Source organism: Onychomys torridus, chromosome 8 (assembly GCF_903995425.1).
Source record: "Onychomys torridus chromosome 8, mOncTor1.1, whole genome shotgun sequence".
In the NCBI taxonomy this organism is placed as follows: Eukaryota; Metazoa; Chordata; class Mammalia; order Rodentia; family Cricetidae; genus Onychomys; species Onychomys torridus.
The window spans coordinates 67,727,360-67,747,284 of NC_050450.1; the positions used below are offsets into that span (position 1 = coordinate 67,727,360).

The window sequence follows — 19,925 nt, forward strand, 5'->3', positions numbered from 1 at the left end:
TGGCTGGAGAAGCAGCTCAGTTGGTAGAGTGTTTGCCTACTCTGCCTAAAGCCTGGGTTCAATCCCCAGCACCATGTAAACTGTGCTTGGTAGTGCGTATCTGCAGCCCCAGCACTTCAGGGGTAGAAGCAAGAAAATTAGAAGTTCAAGGTCATCCTCATATCCTCAGCTATATAAGGAACTAACTGGACTCAGATACATGGGACTCTGTCTCAAAACAAACAAAACAAAAACAAAAACAAACATTATAGAACGGAAGTAATTAAGTATACACACATTGGGATTGAGACTAAATTATTGTACACGTTGATAATATTTTAGGGGTAAAGCTGATGAATGAAGGAAGACAAAAGGACTAAAGAGAGAAATAGTGCCATTGATTTTATGTCAAAGACTAGGAGTAAAGGAAAAAAAAACGATTTGGGGAACAAGTTTTTCCTAATTTGTATTTATATTTGTTTTTCTCCACCCTTGTTTGTATTTCCAGAAAAAGAAATCCACAGTTAAAAGATCAGTACTAGAGGATTCATCTCTATTTTAGAAACATTCTATGTAAATGTAATAAAACGTAGTATCCCTTCTTTAAAAGTCCTTGGGAGAAGTTTTGTTTTGTTTTGCTAAGGGACTATTAGGTTAGAGTGTTTTGTAGAAGGGTCATCTTTTCCAGATAAAATTTTTTTTTAGATGTGGATGATAAATTTATGAAAGAAGTCTTAAAATGTATCCATGGTATTTATATGGAGATAAAATTAATCTTGTACTGAAGATGCAGTCCTGAGAATGCCTAGAGCCTGAGTCTGAGGACACTGTCTTTCAAGGATAATTCAAGCAACTTGGGCTACCACTGATGTGACCAGTTGTGACCTTCACTTGCCTTGAGAAACATCTCAAGTACTTTAAACTCTTAGTGTACTTGATAGGGGAAGGGGGCACTTTGGAAATCAAGAAAGTAAAAAGAGAGCTGAAAAGAGAGAGGAACCACATAGAAGAGAGAATTCAGCTTCAGCTGTGCAGCTCCCTAGCAGAGCGGGGGAATAGAAGGGGCTTCCATGAATGCATTGTTTCTCTGTCCAGTGCTGCTGTGGACCGAGCCTTCCAGAGAGGGCTACTCTGGAAGAAGAATCTCTCCTGATAAAACAGAACACAGAAATGCAAGAAAGCTGAAAAAGTAAGGCACTATGATTCCTCCAAAAGATTGTATATCCTCAACCATTGGATATTCTTTCTCAGCCATTTGGTTCAGAGATACTAACATGGGAAAATACCACATGATGAGTTTAAGTTTCCTGGTAAAAATGATCAGTGAGTGACATGAAAGAGAGAACAAATAAGCAGATGAGTTTAATCCAGGTTCTGGAGAGGAAAGCCAGAAACATAAAAGAGCCAGCAGAATGGGTAAGAAAGTCATCACTGTAAATGAAAGAATCAGTAACACAGAAGAAAAATACAGCAAAAATTGAGGTTAAAACAAACCAAAGACATGCTGGAAAATGAAACTCAATGAAACATTAAAAAAAAAAAACACATAGAATGACATCACAGGTACAGCTAGTTAAGCATACAAAAGAATATCAAGGATGGACAGCAAGGTTGATTAAATACTGCACTGAAACATCAATACAGGAGAAAAAATGAGCATGAACACAGTGTCAAGGGCTCTAGGATCTGATGAAGAGACCAAATCTGTGGCTCTCTGGGATAGAAGGAACTGAGGGAAACAATTAAAGGCATGAAGAATGTGTTGAATAAATTTGAAACAGAAAATCCCCTAAATAAACATGACCACAGTATCCATGATGTATTATCAAGATGTCAAAAATATAAGTAAGGAACCAATATTAGAAGCTCTAAGGGGCATGCTATTTCACCTACAGAGGTAACATTAGATAAGCAACCCTAAGTCAGAAAAGCATGGAATGGTATGTTGCAAGTCCTGAAAGTGAATATCTACCAACCAAGATTACTATTTCTAGCAAAGTTATCTTTTAAAATTAATGGAGAGATAGCCCAGCAGTTGAGAGCACATCTTGCTCTTGGAGGGGACTCAAGTTTGGTTCCCAGCACCCATGTCAGATGGATTACAACTGCCTGTAACTCCATTTCCAGTGGATCTTAGGCCTTCTTCTGGTCTTACCATGTAAATACCCACATATGGATACACATAATTAAACAGAATAGTTAAAAATTGATGGGGAAATAGGAACATTTTTCGAGACAAGCACAGACTAACAAGCACATGGCCATCAAGTCAGCATTGCAGAAGGTACATGATAGAAAATAACCTTAGTCATGAGAGTACAGGAATACACTTCTGAGAGGAAGCAATGCACAGAGTGAGGAAGGAGCCCTTTATGGTCAGTGCAGTAAACCAGCAAACTCCTTGTACCAACAGGGGAGAAAGTAAAGAACAAACAGTAACCCAACCAACCAAAAAAACAGCCAGCAAAGTTACAGGAGTTAACACATGTCTCTCAATAATAACCTTAAATGTGAATGGTTTCAGTTACCAATGAAGAGATACAGGCTGGCTTACTGGATTAAAAATGACAACCTTTCCTTTGTTGAAAAGTAACAATACTACACTAATAAAGATGTCTGCAGATTGAGAGTCAAAGGCTGGAAAACTATCTGTGAAGCAAACAGAAGCTGGAAGCAGACTTACGTATCTGTTCTTAGATGTGATAAAGCAGACTTCAAACCAAAAGTAGCCAGAAGAGATAACGAAGACCATTATACATACATAACATAAACAATTCATCAATAAGATAAGTAACTATACATCCCATGCAAGTTTACATATATATGTAAAAGCACTGGTGCTTCCAATTTCATTAAAAAAAATACCAGTAGACAGAAAATGTCAGAACAGACCTAATAAAATAATAGTGGGTTGTTTTAGTAACCAGCTCTCTTCAGCACATAAGTCATACAAACTAAAAATCAACAACTTCAGAGTTAAACTACAACATACATGAAATGAATTTAACACACATATGCAGATTATGCTATCCAACAAATAGAAAATACACAGTCTTCTCAGAAGCCCATGGAACCTTCTCTAAAACAGATCACATTTTAGGCCACAAATCAAATCTTTTGGTTTTTCGAGACAGGGTTTCCCTGTGTAGCTTTGCGCCTTTCTTGGAACTCACTTAGTAGCCCAGGCTAGCCTCGAACTCAGAGATCCACCTGCCTCTGCCTCCCGAGTGCTGGGATTAAAGGCGTGCGCCACTACCACCCAGTCACAAATCAAATCTTAACAAATATAAAAGCATTAGCACAAGACCAGAAATCAATAGCAAACAAGCAAATCTACAGAAACAAATATGTACATGGAGACCCAACAGTACATCCCCCCCCCCCCCCGCGCGCGCGCGCGCCCCAAGTGGGCAGTTTTATTAAAAAAACAAAACAAAAAACAAACCAAAACTCCACACAGAAGTTCACCCAGGAGGGGAGGTCCCTGGAGCCAGGTGGCACTCCACCTCAGAGACCTGCTGCTCACAAAGGGGTTGGGGATGGGCTCCATGCTGTCCTGCCGGCAGATGAGTGCCGCGGAAGTGCTGCGGCAAACCACGAGCTGCCGCGTACCCTCCGTCAGCTTGTACTAGTCATTGGGGTCTCGCATGTACTCGATGGTCCCGTCCAGCACCTGGTTGAGTAGTGGGTCACACCCTTTCAGGATCCCGCTGGCTTCCCGGCCACCCTGAACTTGACTCAGATGGTCTTGTGAGTGTACTTAGACAGGTCCAAGATGCTGTCTTGCGCCATCTTGCGGTCGCGCGACGACAACAGTACAATCTTGAATGATGAGTAAATCATTGAAAACAAGACAAAACAAAACAATCCAGGGATGAAGTTTAAAGATTTCTAGAATTAACATTTCAAGAGATGAGTCAGGGTTTAAGAGTACTTACTATTCTAGAGAACTTGAGTTCCCAGCCTCCACGTCAGGTGGCACATGGTACCTGGAACTCCAGCTACATGGGAACCAACTCCCTCTTTTGTGCCACAGGTGGCACCGACCAGAAACATGCATGAATAAGATATTACAGAAGGAAAATCTTAGAATCAAAAGTGGAGCGCAATTTAACAGACCCTTTGGAATACAACAAAGGCAGTTTTTAAAAATTGTTTCTGACCAAGCGTGGCAGTGCACTCCTTTAGTCCCAACACTTGGGAGGCAGAGGCAGGTGGATCTCTGAGTTTGGGGTCAGCCTGGTCTACATAATGAGTTCCCGGAGAGTCAGGATTATGGAGAGAGTCCCTGTCTCAATAAAACAAAACAAAAAAGCTTTCTTGCTTTTTTTTTGTTTTTGTGCCCCCCCCCCCCCCCCCCCCCGCGCGCGTGCGCGCGCGCGACAGGGTTTCTCTGTGTGGCTTTGCGCCTTTCCTTGAACTCGCTTTGGAGACCAGGCTGGCCTTGAACTCATAGAGATCTACCTGGTTCTGCCTTCCGAATGTTGAGATTAAAGGCCTGCGCCACCACCACCTGTTGTTTTTTCTTATTTTTATTTTTTTTATTTTGCCGGAGCTGAGGACCAAAACCAGGGCCTTGCGCTTGCTAGGCAAGCGCTCGATTAATTGAGCTAAATCCCCAACCCTTGTCTTTTAGTTTAATACGCAAGTTTGATGTGTGATGATGATGCCTTGAATTTTCTTGAAAGGCAGTTTTGTTTTTGTTTTTGTTTTTGTTTTTTTTTGGTTTTTCGAGACAGGGTTTCTCCGTAGCTTTGGAGCCTGTTCTGGACTAGCTCTATAGACCAGGCTGGCCTTGAACTCACAGAGATCCACCTGCCTCTGCCTCTCGTGCTGGGATTACAGGCATGCGCCACCACCGCCTGGCCGAAAGACAGTTTTAAGAGGAAAATTTATAGCCATGAGTGCCTACTACTAAAAAAAATCAGAAAGATCCCAGAAAACCAAATGATATACCTCAGGGTTTTAGAAAAGCAAGAACAATTCAAATCCAACAGCAATGGACAGCCAGACATAATAATGATCAGAGCAGAAATTAATGAAATGGAGAATGAGATGGCTCTTGGAAAATTAAACAGATTCACAAGTCCCTAGCTTGTCAAGACCCAGATTAGTAAAATTAGAAATGAACAAGGTAAGGTCATTACAGGTTCCAGTGAAATACAGAGAAACAGGGTATAGTTTGAAAACTTATGTTCTGAATAGTTGGTAAATACAGAGGAAGTGGATAAATTCTTAGAACTGTCAAAATGGTCTAAACAACTTCAACAGATACATAGCAACCAAAGAGACCGAAGCAGTCTCACAATAAAAGTACAGGAGTAGATGGATCCCACTGCTGAATTTAAACAAAATTTTCAAGAGTAAACACCTTTCTGTAAAAATAGGAGAGGAACACTACTATTCTATGAGGACAACAGTACTCTGACGCCAAAATTAGATAAGGACACAACAAAAAAGAATACTCTAGACAAATTCTGAACAAAATTCTAGCAAACAAAATTCTGGAACATTGGTTTCATCCCAGGGATGCAACATTGGTTTAACATGCATAAACCAAGAAGTAAAGTAGCATGTATACTTAAAAACAAATTACATGATTATCACAATTGATGCAGAAAAGGCCTTTGGATAAAGTTCAGCATCCTTTCGTAATAAAAATTCTGAAGAAAGCAGGATTAAAGTGAACACACTAAAACATAATAAATAGAGTATGTATGAATAAAGCTTATAGCCAACTAATTTGGGGAAAATTAAGAGCAGTTCCTCCAAAATCTAGAATGAGATTAAGGTTCCCAGTCTCAGGCCTTTAATGCCAGCATTTAGAAGGCAGAGGTGACAGGTGGATTTCTGAGGTTTAAGCTTAGCTTGATCTAGTTCCAGGCCAGCTAGAGCTTTATAGTAAGACACAACAAACAAAAAACAACTTAAAATTACCAGATTTTTTTTTTTTAATTTAATGTAGTGTTCGAAGTCTTACCTAGCACAGTAAGTCAAGAAAGGGCACTAGGAGGAATACAAATGGAAAAGTCAAAGTCAACTTATCCCAGTGTGGAGGCAGCATGATCTTTCTATTTCCCACTGGAGCTGAGGGGGAGCTGGCTAGCTGCCATAGTGCTGAAGGGGCAGTGCAGGAAGGCGTCAATGAGCCATGCACCGCTGAGCGAGCTCTCTACCGCCTAATAATACTGATATGCAGGCAAGATATGCCCAGTGGTGTAGCCGTGGCATAGATGTGCTCTAGGATTGGTGGGGAGGCCTGCTCCACCAGAGGGAGTCCATGGTACTGTAAAGCTGATTCAAAACTCAAGACTGAGGGCTTTGGCCCTAAAGGGGAACTTCTTATTATTGTTTAGCTAAATTGATAACAGCACCAAGCAGCCTTAAAAGTACCTATGTTTATGTTCATAGATTAAACACTACCCTTGAGTCTTAATTAAAGAAGCATTGTAATGAAAAATGGTAAATGCAGAGACGCATGGCTGCTCAGGATACTGAGACTAAGTGGCGGTCAAGTGCTCAGTCTTCCAAAGAACTACCCTACCCCTCTAAGGCTCACAGAACTATGTGGAAGGAGGAATGGGAAGAATGGAAGAGCAGGAAGATAATGAGAAGAGCTGTAAAGGGCTGTCTTGTGGCCATGACACAGCCAGTTATGACCTCACAGCAGCTGTCAGCAGTGGAGCTCCAAAGGCTGGCTCTGTCAACAGTCCCAGATCTGCGAAGGGCCCATTTGGCCCTACCCTTCCTTAATTATAAGCTACTAATGGACTTAGGGGGAGGGGCAAATAATGTCCTCTATTGTATACCACCTGATGAGCTGACCATGCTCTGATAAACCCATGGTCACATAGGTGACCCTAATTGAACTCAGTGGCTCACCAAACAGGAAATTGTGAATGTATGAAAAGGACTTGTAGTGGGTAATGGGGGTAATGGGGAAATAAAAGAGGGTGAAGGTGGTCAGTAGGCAGAATTAGACTACATTTATTATGAAATTATCTAGAGAACAGAAATAATAAAGTAACATAATAAAAATGTGAATAAATATAATTTTTTGTTTAGAAAGAAAAGAAGGGTCCTAAGGACTCAACCAGAAAACTCTCAGACCTGATACTTTCAAGAGGGCAGGAATGCCAGTTGTGGTGGGCATACCTTTAATCCCAGTACTCAGGAGGCAGAGACAGGTGGACCTCTGTGAGTTCAAGGACAGCCTGGTCTACAAAGCGAGTTCCAGGACAGCCAGAGCTACACAGTGAAGCCTTGTCTTGAACCCCCCCCCCCCAAAGAAAAAGAAAAAGAGCAGGAGATAAAAATGTACAAAAATGAGCTGCTCTTCCAGAGGACTTGGGTTCAATTCCCAGTACCTACATGGCAGCTCACAACTGTCTGTAACTCCACTTCCAGGGGCATCTGACACCCTCACAGACATACACACAAGGAAAACACAATAAAATAAAAATAAATTATCTTTAAAAATCAGCTGCTTTTGAGTACTAGTAATGAACTTACCAAGAAAGTAGAAAAAAAATTTCCATTTACAATAGCTTAAAAAACAAACCCACAACTCCAAAATAAATAATAAATAAATCCTAAGGATAAACTTAACTAAGGATGTAAAAGACCTCTATAATGAAAACCTTTAGGGATTGGAAAGATAGCTCAGTTGGTAAGGGCATTTCCTGAGTTCTGATCATAGTATCCATGTAAAAAAAGGCCAAGCATCGCTCTGTGCTCATCCAATTGCTATGGGGACAGACAGGAAGATTGCTGTGGCTTGCTGGCTGCCAACCAAGTCCCAGGTTCAATGTGATTCTTGTCTCAAAGTGGTTAGTAGAAAGTGATAAAAGTAGGACACTTCCTCTGGCCTTACACACACACACACACACACACACACACACACACACACACACCTTTAAGACACTGAAGAAATAGAAGAGACTACTAATGCTTATAGATTTGCAGAATTAATATTGTGGGTGATTTTTTTTAGAGTGGCTTACAAAGTAGTGGTCTGGGTAGTCCAACAATGGTGGTTTCCTGACTGAAGGGCCAAGAACCAGTAGTTTAGTCTAGAGTCTAGGTGTCTCAGCAGTCCCAATAGGATGCTGAAGTTCCAGTGAATTCTTAGAAAGTTCCTGATCGTTGGTGTACGATGGATGTGGAAGCAGTAGCACCAAGAGACTCCCTGAAAGATCTCCTATGCTAAGGCATGGCTTTCCTTATCTCCTCTGGAGAAGCAATCCACTTCTTAGAAGTCTAGATCAATCACCTCTCCTAACACTGTTACTCTTTTTTTAGCCTATTGGCTTAAAGGCACCAGAAGCCCAAAGTGGCCAGGAAGAAGTCTGAGTTTCCATAACATAATGTATGTTATGCCTAAGGCAGAATTTCCCCTTACCCCACCAGAAACTACTAGGCCAACAGACTTAAGGTCATTGTAACAGGAAGCAACAATCTTCCTAGTGGGGCACTCTCTAGAAGCAATATTGAGTGGAATCATTTTGATTTCTACCTGTTGATTCCTCAATCAGTGAATCCTGGCAAGAAACTGAACCATATATTGGAAGCAATACAAAGCATACATATATTGCCACTAGAGAAACCTGCCCCATCCCTCCAGGGTACTGTCACCTGATGGACATCATAACTGGGTCTTGCAAAAGCTGTTTACCATTCTATCAAATCTGGTGTTTCAGGATATAGGGGACATTCTAAGAACAGTGAATTCCATGAACATCAGCCCACTATTATACTTCTGTGGCTGTGAAATGAGTTCCTTGGTTAGAAGCAATTCTATATGGAATGCCATGATGGTGGATAAGATAATCTGTAAGTCCACGGATGGTAGTTTTGGCAGCAGCAATACATCCAGGAAAGGCAAACCCATAACCAGAATAAGTATCTATTCTAGTAAAGATAAAGCATTGCCTTTTCTATGGGAGAGCTGGTCCAGTGTTGTCAGATGACCAAGTCTCTGCCTGGCCTGGGGAATGATGCCATATCATATCAGGGCACAGTGTTGCGTTTCTGCTTCTGGCAGATCTGACACTCAGCAATAGCTGTAGCCAGTTCAGCCTTGGTGAGTAGAAGTCCATGCTGTCAAGCTCATGTATAACCTCCTTCTCTGCCACTGTGGCTACTTTGTTCATGGTCCCATTGGACAGTAACAGGGATGGCTGGGGAAAGAGGCTAAGTGTTCACAGAATGGGTCATCCTTTCTACTTCATTATTGGACTCCCCTTCTGCTGAAGTCGCCGTTTGATAAGTATTTACATAGGACACAAGTATCTTCAGATCTTTTGCCCATTTAGAGATCTAGCTACAGACATCTTCCCTAGTTGTCTTTCTCACTAATTTTTTCAACCATGTTCCTTTCCAAGTCCCACCATCCAGCCTATCCATTGGCTACAGCCCATGAATTAGAAAACAGTCACACACCTGGCCATGCTCATTCCAGTCAGAATGTATAACCACATGTACTGCTCCAAGTTCTCCTCACAATGAAGATTTCTCTCTCTGCTATCTTTTATGGTTATACCAGAAAAGGGTTATGAAGCAGCAGCAGCTATCCATACTCGGGTGGTGCCTTCATAATGTGTAGAACCATCAGTAAACCAGGCCCTAAACTTGCCTTCTTCAGTCAGCTGATTGTTGGGAATACCCCATGAAGCTATAGGTGGCATGCTTGGGAGCAGAAGGCATTATAACAGGAATAGAAACCATAGCGTTTGGACAACTTCATGTATCCTGCTTGTGACCTCAGGACCTACTTGGGTCTGATCACAGTATATACCACTTCCATTTGATAATAGGTTGCTGCTGCACATATCCTACTTTATGGTTTGGTTGTCAAGATAATACTCAGCTCATGATAGGTAGCTCAGATAGCATGATAACTTGGTGGCTCATTTAGTAGTAGGCCAAGAACAGTCTTTTAATGGGAGAATAGTTGTCTGTAGATGACATATCCTTGCTTCCAAATCACAAGGGTCTCTTCTGTGATTCACCGAGAGGAGCCTACTAAAGGCTCTAAACTGCCACTGTCACCTTAAGTACCATTGGGTCTGCTGGATCACATGGTCCAAGTGGTAGAGCAGCCTGCACAGCAGCCTGGACATGTTGAAGAGCCTTCTCCTGTTCTAGGCTGCACTCAAAGCTAGCAGCTTTTTGAGCTATTTGGTATATGGCCTGGAATAACAAAACAAAATTAGGGATATGCTGCCTTCAGAATCCAAATAGGTCCACTAAGCTTTGTGCTTCATGTTGGTGGGAAGGGCAAAATGCAATAACTTAATCTTTCAGCTTAGAAGGGATATGTCTGCATACCCTCTCACCACTGAACTTTTAGAAATTTTACTGAGGTTGAAGGCCCTTGAATTTTGGTTGGATGTATTTGCCATTCTTCCAGTGTGCATAAGTGTTACCAACAAGTCCAAAGTGGTTGCTACCTCCTGCTCACTTGGTTCAGTCAGCATAATGTCATTAATATAGTGGATCAGTGTGATATTTTGTAAAGAGGTGCTCAGTATCCCTTCAAACTAAGTTATGACATAGGACTGGATAGTTGTATACCCTTGAGGTAAAACTGTAAAGGTATACTACTGACCCTGCCCGCTGAAAACAAATTGCTTCTGGTTGTGCTTATGGACATGTACTGAGAAAAGGCATTTACTTGATCGTAGGCTGAATACCATGTACCAGGAGGTATGTTAATCTATTTAAGTAAGGGCATCACATCTGGTACAGCAGCTGCAATTTGAGTTACTATTTGATTAGGTTTGTGATAGTCAACTGCCATTCTTTATGATCCATCTGTCTTCTGCACTCACTGGTTAGGAGAGTTAAAGGGAAATGTGTTGGGAACTACCATCTCTGCATCTTAAAGTCCTCGATGGTGGCACTGGTTCCTCCAGGGATGCAGTATTCTTTGGTTCACTTTTTCCTTGGTAGAGGCAATTCCAGTCTTTTCCATTTGTCCTTTCCAACCGTAACAGCTCTCAGTCTGCAGGTCAGGGGACCAGTGTGGGAACTCTGCCAACTTCCAGGTATATCTGTACCAATTATATATTCTGGAACTGGGGAAATAACCACAGGATGAGTTTGGGGACCCACTGGATCCACTGTGAGTTGGACTTCAGCCAAAATTCCATTGAGCACCTGACACTCATAAGCCTCTCCTTTAATTGGAGGGCCACAGTACTATTTGAGGTCTCTTGGAATCAGTGTCAGTTTAGAACCAGTATCTAGTAGATCCTGGGAAGTCTGTTTGTTTCCTTTTTCTCAGAGTAAGTTACCCTTAGGAAAGGATGGAAGAAAGGGTAACAGTAAAACTTTGAATTATTTTAGCAAGGTCCTCAGGGGACCTGCCTATTCAAGGGCTTCTGGGTCTGCAAACTCGCTCAAGTCTGGAAATTGGTTCATAGGCTGAGATTCCCTCTTGCTACTATCCAGTGTAGCCTTTCTTTTCTTTGAGAATTTTTATGCCTACACAGATGTACAGTAAACACATAGGAGTATGCTTTTTATCTAATTCATTCCTGGAAACACCATGACGGATTAGCCAGTACAAAAAGGTCCATTGGAGTCATGCCATCCTAAAATCACTTTGTCTGTGCTGCGCATTATGTGACTATGTTCTCCTTGCCTTTAGCAATTCAGTGCTGCTACCTAGGCCTCTGCTACTCTGGGTGCCCAATAAAGCCCATCACATTTAACTTTCCTAATTGAGCATCAGTGTCTCTAACCCTAAGTTCTGGCACAAGGAAAAGAGCTATGACAAAGATTTTCAAATTACTTATTCTCCTCTTACAATTTTGTGTTTTGTAAGATTAGTGAAGAGACTATCTTCTGGGCCTTTCCATTGTGGAAGGTTAGGTTTTATATGGTAAACCCACTATTGCAATTTCTCTGAGCCCTAAAATCTCTTTGTCAGTACTATCCAAGGGACACCAGGTATCACCCGTTTCTTTTCAGTGACTGCCTTATGGCTAGTGCTTCAGTTGACCAATCAAACTTCTGACACCTTTTTTTTAAACCATGAGAACTTCAGTGTTAAACAGGACCTTCACTCAGTGGGTCCATATCAATAAACTCATCTTGATCCAGTTTTATGTTTCTCCACCATTATTTCACACCCTTTAGAGTCCATTCCCAGACATATTACCCTCTTTAGTGCTGTAGCACACCTTCTTGTGAATTTCACCTCTAGGAGCCTGCTTAATCTTGATTCTGGCTATAGTTTATAGGCTACTCTTGGTGAGCACTGAGGGACTTGAGCATTGTCTTGCCTGTATTTCTCTGTAAGGGAAGACACTGCCAGTTTGTAGAAAATGAAAGACTAATATCCTTAGGCAAAGGTACAGAAGGAAATATTGCAAGGGATGGGGATGCATCCCCCACTAGGAGTGGGATGATTACTTCTTCAGGTGAGACAAACCCTTCAGAATATGAGAGTTCAGTGTCCTCAGCCTCGCTTTATGTAGGGCCCTCCTGTACTTCTCCATGTCAAGTTTGGGAGGATCCTACCCCTTACCAGTCAGTGCCACCCTTTACCAGTCAGTGCCGTTAGGTTCTACCATTAGTGAAGGAGTTACCGTAGCAACAGGAAGGAGTGAGGGAAGCAGACAAAAAGCAAAAGCTTTCTTCTTCCATGTCCTTTTATGTAGGCTGCCACCAGAAGGTGTGGCCCAGATTTAAGGTGGCTCTTCCCACATTAAATGATCCTATCAAGAAAACCCTTTACAACTGTGCCCAACTACTTGGGTTTTAGTTGAGTCCAGGTGTAGTCAAGTTGACAACCAAGATTAGCCAGCACATTCTCTAAGTTTCTGACTTAAGCTGTCAGAAACACAGATTGGAGAAAAGGTACCCCTTTAACAAGTGGTGCTGGCTAAACTGGATTTCTACATGTGGAATGAAAATAAGTCATGTCTCTCACATTCTACAACAATAAATTCAGTATATCAAAACCTTAATGCAAGAAGAAGATGTAGGTAAAGCATTTCATTATATAGTCAAGGATTTTCTGAAAAGAGCTATAACATAGGCAACAATACCAAGATTTGACCAATAGAATTACATGCCAAGTAAAGGAAACAGTCACTAGAGTGAAGTCACTTAGACTTGGGGAAAAAACTGTCAACATTACATTTGGCTGGGGACTGATATCTAGACTATATAAAAAACTACTAAAATTAAACACTAAAAGCATTCAGTCTATAGATAGGCTTATGAACTGAATAGACAGTCCCCCTATTAAAAGGAGGAATACAAATGACCTGTAGATACTTGGAAAAAGTGTTCAATGTTCTTAGAAATCAGGGAGATGTAAATTAAAACTGCTTTGAGATTCTTTATCACTTCAGCTGAAATGGCTGTCATCAAGAGGACAAGGGACAGCAAATGCTGGGGAGGGTGTGGGCACGGGGCCCTTATTTGCTGCTTTTGGGAATGTACATTTGAATAGGCACTGCGGAATTCAGTTCCGAGGGTTCTTCAGAAAACCGGTAATAGACCGTATGACTTAGATTGGATAGCCACAGAAATACTTGTACACCATTTTTATTGCCACACCATTCACAATGGCCAGGAAATGATACCAGACTGAATATCTATCAAGAGAAGAATGGATACAGAAAATGTGGTACAGCCAGTAGTGCTGGCTACAACAGTGGGCATTTGTGTGGCAGAGGGGAGGGAAGGCTGGAAAGGCTAGTGGGAAGGCCAAGGCTAGTTTCTTGCTCATAGAGAGCTGGGCTATATACTTCCTTGTGGGCCATATCCACAGACAGCTGCTGCTGCTGTGCACAGTGCTGTGATTCTGGAGTACCTCACTGCTGAGGCATTAAGAGTTGGTGGCTAAATGCTTCCAAGGGTTTCACAAGAAGTGTGTATCATTCAGTGTCACTTGCTTACAGTCTTTGTTGAGGAGGAGTTGGATTCACTTATCAAGGCAGGGGTAGTGTGATCCCTTACATCCACAAAACTCAGATTGCAAGGAAATGCCAGCAGAAAACTACTGCCTAGGAGGGTTATTTTAACCAGCCTACTTTTTTGTTTGTTTGTTTGTTTTTCAAGACAGGGTTTCTCTGTGTAGCTTTGCGCCTTTCCTGGAACTCACTCTGTAGACCAGGCTGGCCTTGAACTCACAGAGATCCACCTGGCTCTGCCTCCCGAGTGCTGGGATTAAAGGCGTGCGCCACCACCACCTGGCTACCAGCCTACTTCTTTCGAATTGTTCTGCAACTGGAACAGAAGATAACAATGAGAACATGTGGAATTTAAAAAAATAGTTTAATGGAGAAGTATAGACAATTACTGTAGTCACAATGAAAGAAACATTTTTATGTTCTTTGACTCAGAGTTTGGTGAAATGCCTTCTCATGTGGTGACAGTTGTGTGTTGATTGGCCAGATTTCTCCTTTATGTTTTTATTTTAAAAAATAGAATCAATGAACCATGTTTTATGAAATAAAGTGGTAAAATGCTATAGATACACAACAGACTTTTATGCAGCTGTAAAGAAAAATGCAGTCATGACATTTGCAGGAAAATGGAACTAGAAATCATTGTTAAATTAAATAAGTTAAATAAGCCTGATTCAGACAAACAAGTCATGCTTTCTTTTTTTGTATAGAATCTAGATTTAAGGGAGTGTGTATGGAATTTGTAGCGGGGGCTACAAAGTGGATCATGAGGGGTGGAGAAGATCTTCAAAGAGGGAGAAACAGAGAGGGTAATGGAATACATACAGTTTGAAAGCAGAAGGGTGGATTGCCTGGTTTGGAAGGAAGGAAGCCTACTAGGAGGCAGGGAACATGGGAGTGGGGTGGGGATACTGATGGAAAACAACATATAATGACATATATTCATGAAATGCCATAACAATACCCATTTCTTTGCATAGTAACTTAAATTAATTAAAGAATTCAAAGATAAAGTGTAATCTGTTTTAAATAGTCAGATTAGCAGAATTCAAACTGTCCTACTAGATAGGGATGCAAGGATGTCACAGTGATGGTCAGTATGCTGCTCAGTAGACAACTTTTCTGAAAAGCAGCTCTGTAGATTTTATCAAGAGTCCTTAGAAAGTATTTGTCTCCTTGTCTAGATACTTGTAGACAATTGCCTATCTTATAGAAAATAATTACATGGAAAAAGCTTTATATAAGTCCACATATTTGTCAGTGCTATGTTTAATACTGAAATACTAGAAATTACTTAGATGTGCAACTGGAAAACATTTAAATAGCCTGTTTCTTCCTCCCTCCCTCCCTCCCTTCCTCTCTTTCTTTCTTTCTTTCTTTCTTCCTCTCTCCTTTCTTTCTTTCATTCATTCATTCATTCATTCATTCATTCATTCATTCATCTGTGTATATGCTGCAATGCCCTCAGAAGCCAGCAGAGCATGTTGGATCCTCTGAGGCTGAATTTACAGATGGTTGTGAGCCATCATGTGGGTACTGGGAACTGTACTCAGTTCCTCTGTAATAGCAGCTACTGTACTTGACTGCTGAACCATCTCTAGCCCCTGTAGTTTTTTTGTTTGTTTGCTTTGTTTTTTTTTTGGGACAGAGCTTCTTTGTGTAGCCCTGGCTGTCCTGTAACTTACTATGTAGACCAGGCTCAAACTCACAGAGATCCTGTGTCTGACTCCTGAGTACTAGAATTAAAGATGTTGCCACCATGACTGGCTTCTATTTTTTTTAAATATACTTAAAAAATAAGATTTATTATTTTTATTTCATGTGCATGGGCATTTTGCCTGCCATGTGTCTGTGTACCATGTTAGCATCTGGTACCTGGTGCTTGCAGAAGCCAGAAGAGGGCTCCTGCTCCCCTGTAATGAGAACTGATGGATGGTTGTGAACCACCATGTGGGTGATGGGTATCAAACCCAGGTTCTCTGGAAGTGTGTCTAGTGCTCTTAACCTTTTATCCCCATGTTTTATAGTTTTGTTTGTTTTTTTGTAAACCAATTTAAAAAAATAGAGCAAAGGGAAAACTTGAAGTTCAAGGCATGTTTGCTTTTTACTTTTTTTTGTCTTTATCAATATAACATGAGTTTGCAATTTATATTTATTTTTACTGTTAAATTGCTTATTAATAATATCAGAAGCAAAATAGTACACAAAATTAGTAGTTCTGAATTGTATTTGTGTTAAATAATTGAGAGTTAATAAAACAAAATTTTTCCCTCTAGAAACTGCATTTAAATTTAAAGCCCTGAAGAAGATCGCACAATTAGCAGTTATAAACAGCCTAGAAAAGGTAAGCTTCAGCCTCCTGGGTATTCAGATTTTGGTTTCAGTTATGAATTTTGCTGTATTTAATATCTTGAAGATAAGAAAGTCAAGACTTGTGTGATAGTTTCACACCACCATAATGGGAAGTATGCATTACAGTATCCTTATGAAGAAACTTTCAGTTCTTTGCTATTTAATATATTGGAAATATTGACTACTTTCTTATAAAAGCACGTATTTTTTTACTCATAGGCCTTTTGGAACTGGGTAGAAAACTATCCGGATGAATTTACAAAGCTGTACCAAATTCCTCAGACTGATATGGCTGGTAAGCTGAATGACTGTGTAGGGTGAAGGGGTGTGTACCTTTGTTAAGCTCTCAGAGGGAAAACATGGTGCTTTCAGGTTACGTTGTTACAAAGGTGGTTGTCTATAATCTATCATCAGCTGTTACCAAATAGGAATTACAGGCTTACTCTCCTAATTCTACATTTTTTCCAGCCCTTTCCCTTTTGAGCAAATAAGTTTTAAATCAAGCTCTAGTCTTTCATGTTGTAATTGAATATTGATGGCTCTCTCACAGCATTTGTGTGTATGTGTGTGTTTTAGGACTTTATTTTATAGTTAGGTATGTATATCTGATGAGGAAATACTATTTTTACTTTTGAATAAGATTTTGGGGTGATACCTGCACAGCAGAGAATAGAGACCCCTTGGGAACTGGAAATTCTTTTGTTAAACTGTCAATCTTTTGTTCCTTCTGTAAGACCCAAATAGTGTGACAAAATATAAAGCCTTTGTAAACTGGGGACTTCTCTAGGATGGGTCAAGATAGCCCTTCTCATATATTTTTTTAAAACTGTGATCCTTGGGTTTTTTGTTTATTTGGCTGTTTGTTTTTTGTTTGTTTGTTTGTTTGTTTGATAATTCTGGATTTTAATTTAATGCCAAGGGTTTTCTTATCTGGTAAAATCATCTGATTTTTATATTTTTACATAGAGTGTGCAGAAAAGCTGTTTGACTTGGTGGATGGTTTTGCTGAAAGCACCAAACGGAAGGCAGCTGTGTGGCCGCTACAGATCATTCTCCTCATTTTGTGTCCAGAGATCATCCAGGACATCTCCAAGGACGCGGTTGATGAGAACAACATGAATAAGGTGAGGAGGGCAAGGGGCTTCTGTCCTTTCCTGACGGGAAGGACTTGTTCTATTCAAGGCACGTGTTTCAGTTACAGCCATGCTGGGTCAAGCAGTTGGTTGACCTTACAAGAGACACAGTCACAAGTTATTTTATTTGAAAAAAGGATGAATAATATAATCAGTGATTGGAAGGCTCTGAACTCTGTTGGTTTTAGTACTGAGTAATTAAACTAGATAATTTTTGTTACTTAAACTTGTACTTTGCTTTATTCATCATTAAAATATATTTAGAAATTTATAATTTAACTATATATATGTGTATAAATTGAATACTGGCTGGCTATTTCCAAATAAATTACATAGCTAACAATGCATTTTCTAAAGCTTCATGGTGACTTTTGGAAATATTATTTAATAGATTTTTTTCATTATGAAACATAACTATTCTAACAATTTAATATTTGAAAAATTAATGTAAATTTGAAAGTTTCAATCTTTTCTATGGGTTGAAGTAACCAAATAAGACAAAAAGAGGTTTTGGTGTTCCCAAATGTTCCTTTGACTTTTGCTTATTAACATTAATTTAAAAATCAGGGGTTAGCCGGGTGGTGGTAGCACACACCTTTAATCTCACCACTTAGGAGGCAGAGGCAGTCAGATCTCTCTGAGTTCGAGGCCAGCCTCATCTGTGAGTTCTAGGACAGCCAGGGCTATTACACAGAAAAATTGTCTTGAAAAACCAAAAACAAACAAAAACATAGGGATTTGAGAGATGATTTATTGGCTAAAAAACACTTTCTAGTCCTCCAGAGGACCTGAGTTCAGTTTCCAGCATCCACATTAGGCAGTTAACAACCTGTAGCTGCAGTTTTCCTGTGTCCACCCAGCTCCTGCAGCCCCTCAGACCCAAGTAAACTCACAGAGACTTACATAACTTATAAACTGTATGGCCATGGCAGGCTTCTTGCTATCCAGTTCTACATCTTAAATTAACTCATTTCTGTTAATCTATAAGTTGCCACATGGCTTGTGGCTTACTGGTACTTTACATCTTACTTCTCATTGCTGTGGCAGCTGGTAGTGTCTCCTCACTCAGCCTTCCTATTCCCAGAATTCTCTCTTTGTCCCACCTGTGTGTCCTGTCTGGCTGCTGGCCAATCAGCACTTTGTTTATCAATCAATCAGAGCAACACATTCACAGCATACAGAGCGATTGATATCCACAACAACAACCTCTTGTAACTCCAGCTCCAAGGGATCAAACATCCTTTTCTGGTCTCTGTGGGCATGTACATACACATGACATTCACTCACACACATCTACACAGAAATGAAAATAATAAAAATAAATCTTTAAAAAGACTAATAATGGCCAAAGAAACTGCTCAGACTTTCCACCAAGGCTGACACCTTAATTGGATCCCCAGATCCCACAAATTGTCTTCTGACCTCCACACAAATGCCCTGGTGCATTCTGACACATACACAAAATAAATAAGTGTAAAAAAGAAAGAAAGAAAACTTAGTAAGTTGAAACAGACAAAGAAAATTTCACAGGTGCTCACTGGAAAAAGCCACTTTTCTCTTTTTTTCTCCACCCACCCACCCATCCATCCATCCATCCATCCATCCATCCATCCATCCATCCATCTTTGGCTATTTTTGAGACAGAGTCTCGTCTCAATATGTAGCCCTGGCTGTCCTGGAACTCTCTCTGTAGAGTAGGCTGGCCTCAAACACAGAGATCCACCTGCCTCTGGCTCCTGAAGCTGGGATTAAAGGCTTGAACCATTATTCCTGGCTCTCACCCTCAGTTTTAAGCTGGCTAGTGTAACATAAATCTTAAAAGAACTTATTAATAAAAAAATATAAAAAAAGAAGAAAAGAAAAACCAGAGCAAAATATTGGGGCGAAAGCTGAGAAATCAGAGAAGCAGAACAAGTCACAGCCACTGGCTTACCTCTACAAAATCCTCATTCTTGAAAGAGAGAGTTCCTGTTTCTTCTCCCTTACATACTTTCTGTGTCTGCCATTATTACTTCCTAGGATTAAAGGCATGTGTCCTTCCCAGGCAAAGACATGAGATCTCAAGTGCTGGGACTAAAGGTGTGTGCCACCATGCCTGGCTCTGTTCCCAGTGTGGCCTTGAACTCACAGAGATCCAGATGAATCTCTGCCTCCTGAGTTATAGGGTTAAAGGTGTGTGCCACCACTGCCTGACCTCTATGTCTAATCTAGTGACTGGCTCTGTCCTCTGACCCTCAGATAAGCTTATTAGGGTACACAATATATCACCACAGGCTACTTAAAATTATTTTTAGACCTAGAATATATAGCAATCCATACTTAAACTGACACGTTGATCACCTTTTCCAAGGTCTTCTGTGTTTATTGCTTTATAGAGGTTTTGTCTTTGAAAATTTTCCATGTTTTTTTATTTTAAGATTTTTCATCTTAAAATCCTCTGATCAATTAAGAACACTGGTTTATCTTTGAGGAGACCCAGGTTCCCAGTTCCCATGTGACAGTTTACAACCACCTATAGCTTCAATTTGGGGGG

The 19,925-nt window shown here is 40.5% G+C and overlaps 1 protein-coding gene and 1 pseudogene across 6 annotated transcripts in view; one reads left to right on the forward strand and one right to left on the reverse strand.

Annotated features, from left to right (window-relative positions):
- Nf1 (neurofibromin 1) overlaps positions 1-19,925 on the forward strand; it is a 257,122-nt gene that overhangs the window by 50,886 nt on the left and 186,311 nt on the right. For all 6 annotated transcript variants that reach the window (XM_036195402.1, XM_036195407.1, XM_036195405.1 and 3 more), the window contains exons 6-8: positions 16,184-16,251; positions 16,479-16,554; positions 17,226-17,383. In XM_036195402.1, the coding sequence (XP_036051295.1) occupies positions 16,184-16,251; positions 16,479-16,554; positions 17,226-17,383 (302 nt within the window). The remainder of the gene's footprint in view (positions 1-16,183; positions 16,252-16,478; positions 16,555-17,225; positions 17,384-19,925) is intronic.
- On the reverse strand, positions 1,003-3,822 carry LOC118590193 (annotated as a pseudogene).